Here is a 14,461-nt window from a genome sequence, read left to right on the forward strand (position 1 = left end):
ACTCACCGTCCTCACGGCCCTCACCGCCCTCACGGCCCTCACAGCCCTCACCGCCCTCACGGCCCTTACGGCCCTTACGGCCCTCACGGCCCTCACGGCCCTCACGGCCCTCACGCACTCATAACCCTCACGCCACTCACCGCCCTCACGGCCCTCACGGCCCTCACCTCCCTCACGCCACTCACCGCCCTCACGCGCCTCACCGCCCTTGCGGCCCTCACACCCCTCACGCCCCTCACGCACTGATGGCCCTCACGCCACTCAGGCCAGCTTCAGATGGGGCAATTTCGCCCAGAAACTTTACGTCGCAACACCAGCAACACGGGCCGCCCGCGATCACACGCAGCAACGAATTGCTGCAATTTGCCATCGTCATCATAAAATTTTATTTTTCTTGCACTATTTAGACACAATTACGCGTTATAAACGTGTTTTTATGCATTTAAATCTCGTTAAGAATACTAATGCACCTTTCTGAAACAGTTTATTTCCAAAAAAAACGATCGATTTCAAACCAGAACCAAGTCTTTCGGTGTCATCATCACCGGCACGAGGTATCACGTGAAAATTTCGCGTCCCTGATTGGATGCAGCCGCTTCAAACGCATTAGAATTGCTCTGAGTTGCATGGCCCTCACGGCCCTCACGGCCCTCACTCACCCTCACACTCATGAATTTTCCTGGTTCAGAAACTCACTCACCCTCACCTCACCTGTGAAGATGAGGGTGAGTGAGGGTGAGTGAGGGCCCTCATGAGTGAGGTTTGCCGAGGTATGGGTGTAGCATGCATGCAATCCTTTCTATTGCCTAAGACAAGTGATGGGGGATGATGGATGAGTGATGGAGCAATGATGAATAAGGAATGGGGTGATGATGAACGAGTGAAAAAAAGCAAAGGGCGGCACCTTTGGCGGGGGAGTGCTCCTCAATCCTGGCTGCGTCCACTGTGTACTGGGGCACCACGAAGGACTTGAGAGGGCTCTCTGGGTCCGCCTGCTTGGGAGCTATCTTCACCTCCGACGAAGGAGGCGCCTCGCCGTCCTCCGTCACCACCTCCAGAACCCCAAACTCTCCCAGTCGGAACTAAAGAGGAAAAAGTCAAGCTTTAGATCCTGGGTTCTCAAACTGGGTTCCCAATAATCCAATATCTACCCCTTAATAAAGTGGTTTAACAATTTGAGCACTGCTTTAGCAGATCTCAGACACCCACTGATGCATTACTGTTTACAAGGCCTGCAGGGTCCTTTACTACTTTACTGCATCCATGCCAATACCGGGAGGAGGTCTTTGGCTGCCGCCCAAGGCAGACGGGGGTTCGAGGACCCAGTTTGAGGGCCCCTGCTCCAGAGGTGTGCACGTGTAAACCCCCAGCTCGCACTGGCGTGACACAGTCCAGCAAGAACGGCTAATTTATTTGACACGCCTCTCAAAAAGCAAGCACATCGAATTTTGTTACGAGCATGGTTACTAGAATGCGTCTGGCTGGTGTGTTTACTGCGTCCTAAAATTAGTGCCTCCATCAGACGCCTGTTCTCCTGTAGGTGAACCTTCCGCTTAACTGTGCGTGAAGGCTTCAGCAGCCAGGAGTTGAGACTATACAATGACAGCGACGCTCGCATTCACTCATACTTTTCACTGAGATTTCTAACACCAACCGCCAGGATTGTGACATCTGACAACATGGCAAGCTGGCTCGTGTGACGTCATTCGTTGCCACTTCGAAACTACTTTTGATGTATGGGCGAGATAGGACAGTAACCACGCCAGCTGAAGACAAGTTCTAGGCACCGCAGTTAAGCGTTGCGTTGCCCCAGGTTTCTTGACCCAGTTTCAAAGCATGGAGAATAAAGAAAAAAGACATCTATCGTATATAGATCATTTTATTTAGATGTTTTTCTTTATGATCTACACACAGGGGTGGAACTCATGAAATGTACCTGGGAGCAGCCACGGGAGCAGCTGAAACAGCTGTTTTGGAGCAGGTTGGGAGCGGCTAAAACTACGTTCTGGAGCAGGCTAGGAGCAGCTCAGATCAGTTTTCATTGCACTTCAGCTTGCGTCTTAGACAAGCACGGGAGCAATTTCAATCGTACTTAGCAGAACAGATGAACATGAATGGTTAGGGACCTAGGTAGATGGGATAACAGTGTAACAGATGCGAACACTTGAAACTTGGTGAGCCTTAATGAGAATCATAAAGCCAGTACCCTGTTTCTCAAGATAGCGTCCTTGATATTTTCCGAGCGGCTTTCAGCTGCTCAAAATGCAAACCAGCACTGCTTATCGCACAACCCACACGTGCTCGACATAGTAATTATATGTGCGAACCCCGTGACGTGCGCAAGCAATGGACGTGCAGTTGCACGGAGGAACAGGGCAACAAATTTCGCGTTTATCCTATTGCGCAACTCGATTACGAAGCAGCAGACTACGATTAACGAAGTTATCGTATTTGAAGCGATAAGCAGGAGCAAGGTTAAAGTACGCCGAGCAGATCTATCACTCGCAAAAGAGCTGCTGGCCGGCAAGGTTTCGGATCGGACCGCGTTTCAGTTCAATCAAATCACGATTTATCTTGCGAGAATGCGGTTCCAACTTCTAACGATGAAGTACTAAAAGGAATATCTTGCTCATTTGTTTTCAACTGGCTGACGTCCGGATCCCGGGCCGCAGAGCCTCAGGCAATCTGACGCTTAACGACTCGACCTCACCTCAGCCGACTTGCTTAACCGCTTATGGTTGAAGAATAACAATCCAGTCGCAGGTGGTGTGGCGCTTAGAATCCGAGTTTTTTCGCGCGCTTCCGACTCGGGATACCCAGGGAGAATAAACAGAACAAAGGATTGCAAGGCCAACCAGGCTGAACGCGCTCATTGTTGCCAATCGAGTCAATAAAACCGAAACCAAGACAAAATAAAAAGTTTCTTGGCGCACGTTTTGCGATCTGGCGCATAATGGCGCGAGGTATTGGCTGTGGCGCAGTTTCTGCAACATGGCGCAGGATGGCGCAGACATATGCATCTGGCGCAAAATGGCGCAAATGGCGCAGCCGTTCCACCCCTGTACACATGTTCTATTTTACATGAAGTGATCAGTGGGCCCCAGTCACTTCATTGATTGGCACCTCGTTGAACATTTTATAAAATCACTTCATACAATTTCAATGCTTGACCAAATTTGGGGCAATCGGTGTTTTTTAGAATTTTTACATGTCTGTGACTCTCAAGGAACCTTAGTAGCTACTTAAAGGAACACCGAAAGGGTGTTTATGCTCGTCAAGGTTTTTATTTGAACATGATCGACAAAAGCCCAACTACCCAGAACACAAATTGCGGCTCGAAATTCGTATTCTTTCTGCCCAGACACAGCTGGCCGAGAATTGGCCGGTTTCAGAGGCTCTCACCCTTTCCCATGGTCACGTGCCCTTCAAGCTGGTGCATACCAAAGATATTCAAAGTCGTGGGTCAGCAAGGCACACATTCAATATTAAAAATAGAAAGATATATGAACCCCCGTTTTTGTGGCTTCCAAGAAGCTGCAGATACGGTGATAGAAAAAAATTGTTGCACAGATCACAGGAGTTAGATATACACAGGATCCTAAATTTGGCGACGTACCGCGGGCTAGATGATGCGATAGTGGAGCAACGACAGACTAACGTTGCGATGGACGTGGGATTGCCACTTTGGAACTGTGGTTTCTGGTACTGGCCAGTCCATCTTTAAGCACAGAACGGCGAGGAGAAGGGATAGAAGTGCGAAAATAATCGCACGACAAACGGTTCAAACAACGTCCTCGTCACTGTCCGCTTCAGACGGCCGAGAAGTGGAGGAAAGGAAAAAAAAACTGGGTAGGGAGTGATAGCCACGTGACTTCCGGCAACTCTCTCCTCCAAGCCTCCATGCACATGTTTCGGTTTTGAGCAGTTGAGTTTTTTTACTTCATTAAAAATATATGTCATTCTGTAGCAAAATATTGACTGGGTAGATTTTTAACACTATACTAAATCGCCTAAAAAAAAATTGTGTGTGTGTGTGGGTATCAGTGCTCCCTTAAAGGCCGATCTACAAAATCGTCTTCTCCCGGACAGAAAACCGGTTCCAAGTCTCCTGCTCTCCCTTCCCTCTCTTCCCTCCTCTTCATACAGGAGTGGGTCTTCAAGCTACTCCCTGCACAAAGGAGGGTCTCCCTCTCCCTCAAATAGAAAGAAGGAATATAAGGAGAGTTTCCTCCTTTCTAATTGCTCATCAACAATTAACCCCTTTGCGGTCGGGATTTTTTTCATAAAAAAATGTGCCCCAGTGGTTGGGTTTTTCTCCAACGGAATACTACCGGGTGATTCAAAGAGACGGCAGGCCCCCTAAATCAACCGGAAAATTCGGTTTCCTAACCTATCGCGCTACGACTTTGTGCGGCATTGCCCACAGATGGTGCATTTTTTTTTGTAAAATTTGCAAAGAGCGAACTTACCTGAGGAAAAAGTTAAGAAAGAAAAAGGCTAAGCTCCTATGGAAACACGGCGACGCCACCAGTCTTCAAACAACACGGCGCCGTTTCGTACGGGACACAAGAGATGGTGCAACCAACGTTGCCAACGAACGAGCATACGGCACTGAGAGCCAGCGTCTTTAGCAGACAATCTTTTCGACTCAAAAGCGGAGCGCGTTCTGCGGGCGGCGACTGGCACGGTAACAACAAGGAACTGCAGTTCCTTGTCTGCTAAATACGCCGGCTCTCGGCGTCGTCTGCTCGTTCGGTGGCGGCAGTTGGCGTCGCGACCGCTTGACATAACAGATAGCAGCAGCTCCTAGAATGCTTGCAGTTTCGTGTTTGGGCAAGAATTTTCCAATCTGTAATTGCTGAAGTGTTGTAAGTTGGGTGAGTTCCTGCTGTACATGTACATCAATGACCGTCAAAGGGTTAGATTATTTCGGTTTTGCAATCAAATCTTAAGATAATCACTGCACTGGTCACTTTTTCACCTGCGTAACATTTGGTTGCTGACAGGGTTGGCCGAGCTTGTACGTCGGCCCATAACGTCAATGGCACAACCCGAGGTACGTCCCTCCCATATGGACCGAAGAAAGTACCTAAACTCGATGCAAGAGCCGTCAGAAGAGTCAGCCCCCGAATTCCCAGAGCAAAGAGATGTCACTCCACACGAACCAGGGAGGTAAAGAAGGGAGCAGAACGTGGCAAATCCTGAGTGCCAACATCGAATGTCCCGAGAGAAAGAAAAAAAAAAAGAATGTGACAGAAGAGAGGAGACAAAAAACAGGCAAAAGGTTAGTTGTGTGTTTGTTTTGCACCAATGTGTTGAAGTTGCTCAAGCACTTGTCAACCGTATTTATTTTTAACAATGTGCAATTCCGATATTCTCAGGCAAAGTAAGCTAGAAAAGAACTTGGTACAAACCTTACAGGTGATGTTTTGTTGCTTTTTTGTATATATTAAGGTGTTGTCAGCAATATGAGCCTATCAAGACCACCAACTAGGACCTCCGACTTCTGTGACCCACCGTTCCGAAGTGACGTGAATGGATGGGACCTTTCCCTCTCGATTATTATATTAACTTTATGATACAAACACACCCTTTTTTTTTTTTGATGTCGCAGAAAGGGAGAACATATCTGCCTCCAAGACTGGTGCTCACTAAAACAGGCTCCGCCTAGTGACCAAGCACGCATTGGTGCACTGTGAACCGAGCACAGCGGTGTTATGTTGTGGACAGAGTCTCACCCACAGTAAGTTAATGCGAGCCCCCAAAAGCGCCCGGCTCACCCTGATGTTGCTGCCCGGAAGACTGGCGATGCCGTCCTTCCACTCCATCGCCTGGATCGGGTCGAAATCGGGCTGCGTCGGGTCCGCGTCGGACCCGCCCGTCGTGCCGCTTGTCATCGTCTGCGGAACTGCATTCTGCACGGTCACCACCGAGGTCGGCAGCACCACGGGAATGGGCGTGGGCACCGACGACACCGTGGCCAGCGGGGCCGGCACCGTAGACGTCGGCACCGTAGACGCAACCACCATCGACGCTGCAGGCACGGCACCCCTCGCTGTGGGGACTGTCGCCGACGAAACGGTCGTCGCGGGAAACGTCGTCATAGAAACCGGCGCCGTAGAAAATGTTGTCATGGCAACCGTGGTCACGGGAACGGTCGACACCGCTGGGGAGACTGTCCCCATAGAAATGCTTGCGGTGGGGACCGTGACCACGTTGTTGGGCAGGAGAGCCGTGGCCACCGAGGACATGGGCGGCGGCGGTGGCTGCGTGGTGAGCACGGCCGTGCCAAAGGATTGGTTGCCGGCCAGGGTGGTGACGGGGGCGAAGAGGGTGCCGAAGGTGGCCTGGGAGGCCGGGATCACCGTGATGGGCTTGCCCATCAACATGGTGGTCGTGGTGACCGGCGTCAGCGTGCCGCCCGCAGACACCGTGCACCCGATCATCTTGTTCGGGGTAAGGCCCGTCTGGGACGTGGCCAGGGACACGACACCCCCAGGGCCCCCAATGGAGATGGGGGTCAGCTGCACACAGTTGTCCACCCCCGTGCAGCCCTAGGGAAAGCGGCAACTTTTATTCCCCAACTCCTATATATAATACACAATCGCAGCCGTGTAACCGACCGTTTGCACTCAAAACATTGCACTGTGCCCTGGGATTAGCACCCATCAAAGATTCGTGGCTAAATTGAGCGTATGGTTGTGTCCTGAACTGTTCCCGAAGCGCTTGCTATTCTAGCGGACGGATATGTTGCCGGGGTGGACGTTTGTCCGAAGGTGGTTGGTTCCAGAGCAGACGACTCTTGGCTAGCAGATGACAGCCGGTTCCTCCGGGGCTCATGCCTCACATCTGGCGTGGTGACACAAATGCTCACGTAACATGGGGTCCCGTGCCTCGCTCCGGTGCTCTTATTGGCTCGCGGGGCCCTAGCCTCCACAGTTCGCCAAGTTATCGTAGAACGGAGTATAGTGTCAAGCTGTTGCCTGCCCTAATCCTGGAGGCAGCACAGCAGCAGCAGTGCAAAGAGCAAATGCCTGCTCTTCTGTAGGTCACTCTCTGGCTCCACAGTTCATGGAAGCTTCACTAGCCACAAGTTGGGACGCAGCAACAACAGCGACACTCACATTCGCTTGTCCTCTTTGGCAGAACTTCTAAGACTGACCACCAGGATCAATATATTTTTGCACTCTAAGTTACCTTTGAAGCTGAGAGTTAAACATTTAAATTAACTTTACTCAACTAGGTCATTGATTACTTCAAAAACAAGTTAGTTTTTTTTTTAAATGCTTCTTTTATGGGGGCACTGGTTAGCTCAAGTGTCCTGCAAGGATCTGTGTTAGGGCCCCTGTTACTTCTTATTTATGTTAAAGATTGAATTGAAGCTTATTTTTTCCGAAGCAACCAAAAGGAGAACAGACATTAAAAGCACAAATGCCTGACAAAGGTCTGTGACCCCTTTGCAGGTCATACATCCAGTACACAAACAAGCAAAACATTCAGATCTACTACACACACATACCATAACGTTCCGAAAGAATGCCCACCCCAAATGAAGAGATAAATGGGGAAAAACATGGGGTTGGCTATCTTTCGGGAGGCCACAGCAAAACTTTTCAAAAATTATTGATAAACACCGGTTTGCAGCGGATTGATAAACACTGCTAGAAACCACATGACGCAGGAACTGATACTCCAGATCGTGGACACTGCAAATTCGTGTTTCATGATGCGATAAACACGCGGGAATTAACTACGAACTCCTGTGTCACGGGAAAGGATACCGCAGCTTGCGGACGCAGCAGATTCGCGTTTTACCATGCGAAAGACCCGCTGAGAACTCATATCTCACGGGAATGAATACCACAAATCGCGGATGCAGCAGATTCAAGTTTTATGGTGCAATAAACACGCGGCAACGCACCACAAAGTTGCCTGTCACGGGAACCGATGCCGCGTGTGCAAATCGCCAACAAAAACGCGGGAATCCGCTACAAATTCATATACCACGGGAACAAATACCGCCGATCTCTGATGCAGCAGAATCGCATTTCACGATGCAATATACACGCGAGACCAACTCGCATGTTACGGGAATCGATATCGCGCATGCAGGTTGCGGACAAAAAGGCTCGAGGTACACCTGAGCATTTGTTATGAGTTGTGAATGCGAAACCATGTACGTCATTCTTCCGCTCCCTTGCTACAGTGTATTTACGTCAACGGCAGAGCGGCGCGCTCTGCCGACAAGAAGAAGGCGCCTCTCCTCACCGCTCTGACCTTGAACGTTTCGTGTTAGTGGCGCGCTGACAGACACACAGCGCCATGGGGTGGCCGTCGTTCAAACTGACGCGCAGCGGCTAATGGGAGCCTCGTCGACGTGCGCCAGCCAATAAGACCGAAGGCGAAAATCAATCAGCTTTACTCCGCTCCATTGGGATCAGCTGGGAGCTGGCTCCACTTGGAGAAAGGATTTAGGGTGCCGTTTGGTGCAGTTTCAAAGTTGAGGACATCGGCTCGCCCCATGACAGTTAATGTTTTCGCATTAAAACGTGGTAATTCACTACAAACTCTCATCTCACGGGAACAAATATCGTGGATCGCAGATGCAGCAGATTTGCATTTCATAATGCATTATACACGCGGCAACAACTCGCGTGTTACGGGAGCTGATATTGCATGTGCAGATCACGGACAAAAACGGGAAACTTGCTATGAACTCGCTTGTCAGACGTACCAGTACAGCAGATCGTGCGGCAGACGCGATTCCCGTCGGACATCGCGTGACGTCTGACAGGAATCGGGGGGTGGGCTATGTTTCGGAATTTTTATGTTACAGATATTTAGCCTGAAAAAACGGGATGGGCGAATTCTTGGGGGTGGGCGTTCTCTCGGAACTTTATGGTAGTTGTACATGAAACAAAAGAGACACCATATTTAGTCTTTATACAAATCATAAAATAAAAAAAATTTTTTAAGGCAAGCAAACAAATTTACAATTGTAAAGGTGGCTAAAAATAAACGTCATTGCCATCATAAACGCCTTTAGGTCTTTTTTAAATTTAGAACAAGATTTGCTAAAATCAGGAAAGATTCTGATATTGTTCAATATTTGAGCCTCTTGGTAGTCCTTAGTGAGCTTCCCATAGTTTGTAGGAATTTGTGGAAGTTGTTGCAAAGAGTGCCCAAAGGTGTACGTACATATTAATGACAGATTATGTAGTCAATTTACTGGTCCATCTTGTGCTGACAATTGGGCAAAAAGAAAGATGATCTAGGTGCTCGCTTCTATTCAAGTTAAAGCAGCAAAATTTATTTTAACAGGTACGACAGAGGGTGCCAAACAGACCAGTCGGAGACGCGTTCCAGACACCAAGCTAAGGCTGCCCGACACCTCCAGGCTTTTCCCATGGTCCTGGTCGGCAGCGAGTAGCACCAAACACATACCTGTGCCTTGGACACCGGCACCATGCCCGGCAGACCGGAGACCGTGACGATGATGGGCTTCTGCACGGCCGGGTTCAGCTGCCCCTCCGTCCTCATGTCCCGAGTCACTGCAGGCGACACATCGGCAGTCAGGAGAAAACATACTCTGCCACAATGCACAAGAGGCTGTGTTCCTTCTGTTTTAAGGCGGAATGTAGATTACGACCCGTTTTCTGCGAGAAAATTTTCACGAACGAGCATCATGGACGAGGGTCGGAGACGAGCGTCGTGGACGAGTGTCAGGAACAAGCTTCATAAACAACCAACAATTACAAATGTCACTTTCGTTTTTTAGGCTTCCGTTCTTTGATAGCCATTGCACAGGCCATCGTAGGCAATTTTCAACCCCCTCTCACCCCCAACTGCTACAACAACGAAATGCCATAAGTTCCGGCGTTGCACCAACGCCTGCTTTGCACGTTTTGCACATCACAGCCTGCGGGCCTCACAGAGAAGAGTAGCTCAGAAAATTGGAACGACCCCTGCACGGGAGTATCTACATTTGCGTAGTACTTCGGGAGGTGCCTATCCCTATATGGTACCCAAACGACAAAGTGCCATTTGGGGTGGTCCACTGGCACATCACCGTCAAGCGCCCGACAAGGTCGGAGGCAAACTACCATGGTAAGGGCTGTGGTAAGACAGGATGCATCCTGTCTTACCACAGCCCTTATTATGATAGTTTGCGGCGGGAGTCGAACCCGAAGTTCACGTTTCTCGCTGTCGTACGCCTCAGCTTTGACCCCGCTATTTCGCGCCTCCCCGTTTCTTCTGCAGCGAGTGCCCATTCCCTTCCTACGCACACTCTCATCGTAGATGCGAGCACGTCCCCCTTGATGGCTGCAGTGCCGGACTTCGAACGTCCCCTACCAGAGGCCAGAGCAGGTGCTAACTGGGCACGAGGGCGGGGTCGGTGTTTGGCTAGCATTCAATCAGCGAGGTCGGGGCCGGCGTTTGGCTAGCATTCAATCAGCGAGGATGCGAGTTCCAGCCGAAAGCTGACACAAAAAACATTGCGACGCTCTCACGTAAAGAAAAGTGCATTTTAGAAAACTGCTAGGAGCCAGTCGTATCGGACACTCTGCATTGAAAGTGTGCAGGGCAAGAGCCACGTTTCTAGTCTGCAAAATGTAGCGAGACTATGATGCCTGCAACGAGTCTCCGACTGGTGCATTTAAGACATTTAAGACATTCTTAAAGGGACACTGACAGGGTATTACTGGTCGCTGGGGTTTTTATTTGAACATGACCGACAGGAGACCACCCATCCAGAACACGATTTGTGGCTCGAAATTCATATTCTTTGCGCTCAGAAACCACCAGGCGAGAATTGGCCAATTTCAGGGGCGCTCACTCTCTTTTCTACAAACTGAGTAGGGAGCGATAGCCACGTGACTGCTGGCAACTCTTTTCTTCGAGCCTCAGTGCACACGTTATGGTTTCGAACAGTTGCAGTTTTTGCCCTTATAAAATATATATGACACTCTATAGCAAAAAGATATTGATTGCGTCGTCTTCTGACACCATACCGAATCGCTTGGCAAAAAATAAGAAAATTTTAAAAGGGGGAGAGTGTTCAATGGGTTCCCGCATAAACGAGTGGCAGACCAGTTCCACTCGCCCACGAAAGAGCTCATTGCTCGCGAAACATTGACAAGCACCTTTCGTCGTTCGACCACATTCAGCGGGGTTCGATAGTGCCTGCTGTCCTTCTGCGACTAAGTGTTGCAATCTTTGATCAGTCTCCTAAAATGTAAATCGGCCGTGCACGAATGTTATTTCGGGATTTTTAGGATGCTTAGAGCTAATAGATTGAGTTACGACATTAAAACGAGCATCTCAAAAAGCACTTTAGTGCACCTTTAAAAGTGGACCCCGATTTCCGCTTGATGGAATCATGGAAGCGTCACACTGTCGCTGCAGCCGCAATCCTGGAGCGGTGGTGGAAGTGTTAGACGCCCATTCTGCCGCAAATCACTCTACAGCTTGACAGTCCCTGGAAGCTTTGGCAGTCGGGAGTTTGAATGCTGCGACGACGGCGACACTTGCGCTCCCTCCTACTTTTTGCCGGGACATCCAGCGCCAACCGCCAGGATTGCAACACCCGACAGCGTTCGGCTGACATTACTGACATTATTTGTTGCCACTTGGAGACCCCTTTTGATGTTTGGGCGGGACAAGACGCCAAATGACCCGAACGGAGACGCGTTCCGAACACCGTAGCGAGACATTCGTCCAAAGGGAGTCCAGATACGCCGACTGCGAAACGTCCTCACGTGTGATGGTGGTCATCTGCGGCGGCACTTGGCTGGACAGAGGCAGCGCCCTCTGCACCAGGTCTGCGTTGGCGAAGGCCAGGTTGATGAGGGCGGTGCCACTGGGGCCTGCCAGGGGTCCCGCCAGGGGGCCCTGGGGGACGCCGGGGAGGGGGGCCTCCCCCTGGTGGGGCTGGTGGGGAGGGCCCTCGACGGGTGCGGACATCGCCCCCTCCGCGGGCTGTGTCTGGCCCGACGAGACAGGGGTACCCGTCTGCACCATCCGGTCCTTCTCTCGGCCAACGCTCTCGGGGGCGACTGCGGGAAGAGTGGACGGCTTTTAAATACCCTCTCCCAACGAACGAATGTCGTAGCGTGTTCTGTACGGAGTTTCTTAAAGGGGGTGATGGAATGATTTTCCGACTTTAACCGATTAATTGCGGGAATTAGCCTACGTCACCTATAGAATGAGGAACAGAAACCAACATTTTCTAGCGCGTGCTGGTTTTTATTAAAAAAGATAAAAGAAATTTAAGGCTGGCTACACCGAGTTTGGCACAAGTGGTGCGGCAATTACATCAACGATTTGTAGGACACGTATAGCAACTCCACCCAGTTGAAAATTCCCATTAGATTCCAATTGGTATTTCCAATTGGTACCAGCTAGGTTTTGGGACAACCAATTGGTCACCCATAGGGACCAATTGGAACCCATTAAAATTCCAACTGGAAAATTTTTTCCAATTGGTGAGACCCATTGGCTAGAGTGCTTCCAATTGGAACCCACTAAAACCAATTGGTTCCAATTAAAACCAGTTAGAATTCCAACTCAACCTTATTGGAATTTTCAGCTGGGCAGATTCAGTGTATTTGTGCACCCCTGTTTCGTTTAAACAAATCACCCTGCACATCTTTGTTCTGTTACCTCAATAGCAATGACATCTGCCTGCAGTACTGCCGTCAACCACTACTTCTACTGCGTCAGCCTTGCTTGGTTTCTTCATGCAGTCATGCAATTTTTCGTATTTCGGGTATAGAAACCCAGAGCGCTTTTCATTGTGTACAAAGCCACAGGTGAAAAAAAGTTTTTCTTGTTAAAGACACACCATCACACGGAAATTAGCTACTTTACACTTACTTATATAAATAACAGTAAACAAACAACTTCTGAACAAAACATACAGTTCAACAACACACTTATGCACACCCACGGCATTAGGTTTTTTTGCGGCGCACTGAAGTTGTGTACTAATTAGTTGCTTCCCTAATACCACATATGTGTAAACATCACAAAAAAGGTATTTTTATTACGAATATACTACAAATATCAGCAATATTGTAAGCACTCTAACACATTCTTATCCAAGGCTTGGCAGGCATAAAGTTCTGTGCAGATTTCATGTTAGCTAACGAAGATTAATGCAGTTGTTGCTGAGCACGTTTTCTTTAACTAGACAGCACAGTCATTGCAACCACATTTGTTTTTTGCCAGAAAGAAAGACAGACCATCCACACTGTTTACAGAATTGTCTTCCCTCTGCATTTTCCTCCCTCCCCTCAGCCAAGTGCTCTAGAGACCTTCAAAACTGGGTGCTCCTTGGCTCTGTGGTCCCTCCCTTAGACGTCATTTCCACTTTCAATTTTGGGGTCGGGCTGCGTTTAATTAAAGCTTTCCATCTTATGAAGGTTTAACCTTCTCTGGTGCTCATTTTTGTGAGGCAAACGAGCGCTCACAAACTCGCAGCCAGTTTGTATACACAGACGCATGGCTCTGACGTCATGCGCGTTGGTCTATAAGCGTTCTGGTATACTCTTTTTAGCTATAGACCCCTTAAAAAGTGACGCCCTCTTAGATCTACAATTGCTGCAAAGTAGCGCGCACGAAAGACACCATAAAAATGGCAAGTCTATCAATATAGTCTCCTGGAAGTGACTATTATATCGGTTATAGACTTGTCAGCTTGTTGATGTTTTTTTGCGGACGACACTTTGCAGTATTTTTAGATTGATTGTAAGGAAACATGATATTCGAAAAGCCGGGTCTATAAAAGATATATCTGTTGTTTGTTTAGAAGGTGCCTCCACAGAAGTTTTTACGTGTGTATTCGTAATGAACATGTTAGTATAAGTATACATTTAGCGAAAAGAATAAAATAGAAAAAGACACATGAAACAAGGTGCCCGTCTGTGTCTTGTCCTCTTTCTGTTTTAATCTTTTTGTGAGAGTCCATATACCCACCCAATTAGGACCTCTTGTTTTCAAGCACGGAAGAGTCAGCAGCAGCCGTGATCACATTCCGGACCTTCTGAAGCATCTGTTGAAATATGACTGTTAGCATTCCAGTACTTTTTGTTTTCATGGCACAAACCAGGACATAAGTATGGTTCCACAGTAAGAACAGTGACATACAAATAATACATATAATGTTCACTTAAATATGTTGCTCTAAAGAATACGGAACACATGGATAAAGCACTCAATATCCAGTGGAACTGAAGTGCACCAAGTGAGAGTGATGCACACTGCATGCACATGCTGCCAAATAAATGTTTAGGTGCCAATCCAGGTGCATGTTTAGCTTCCAAAAGAATATATGCTCAGATTTCGAAACTAGGACAATACAATAAGTGTCAAATACGCTAAATCGCAGAACCCTGTTCCCAGGGTTCCTGCGAAAATGCCGAAGCACAGCTAAGCGAATACTATAATTAATAAGAGAAAT

At 48.7% G+C, this 14,461-nt stretch overlaps 1 protein-coding gene across 1 annotated transcript in view; it reads right to left on the reverse strand.

Annotated features, from left to right (window-relative positions):
- Positions 1–13,447, reverse strand: part of LOC8031076 (lethal(3)malignant brain tumor-like protein 1) — a 47,759-nt gene extending 34,312 nt beyond the window's left edge. The window contains 5 exon segments of the mRNA XM_042286947.1: positions 905–1,082; positions 5,781–6,554; positions 9,445–9,551; positions 11,760–12,056; positions 13,432–13,447. Of these exon segments, the coding sequence (XP_042142881.1) occupies positions 905–1,082; positions 5,781–6,554; positions 9,445–9,551; positions 11,760–12,056; positions 13,432–13,447 (1,372 nt within the window).
- Between the last annotated feature and the right edge of the window lie 1,014 nt (positions 13,448–14,461).

The sequence above is a fragment of the Ixodes scapularis genome, unplaced genomic scaffold, assembly GCF_016920785.2.
Source record: "Ixodes scapularis isolate PalLabHiFi unplaced genomic scaffold, ASM1692078v2 PGA_scaffold8__174_contigs__length_109621045, whole genome shotgun sequence".
In the NCBI taxonomy this organism is placed as follows: Eukaryota; Metazoa; Arthropoda; class Arachnida; order Ixodida; family Ixodidae; genus Ixodes; species Ixodes scapularis.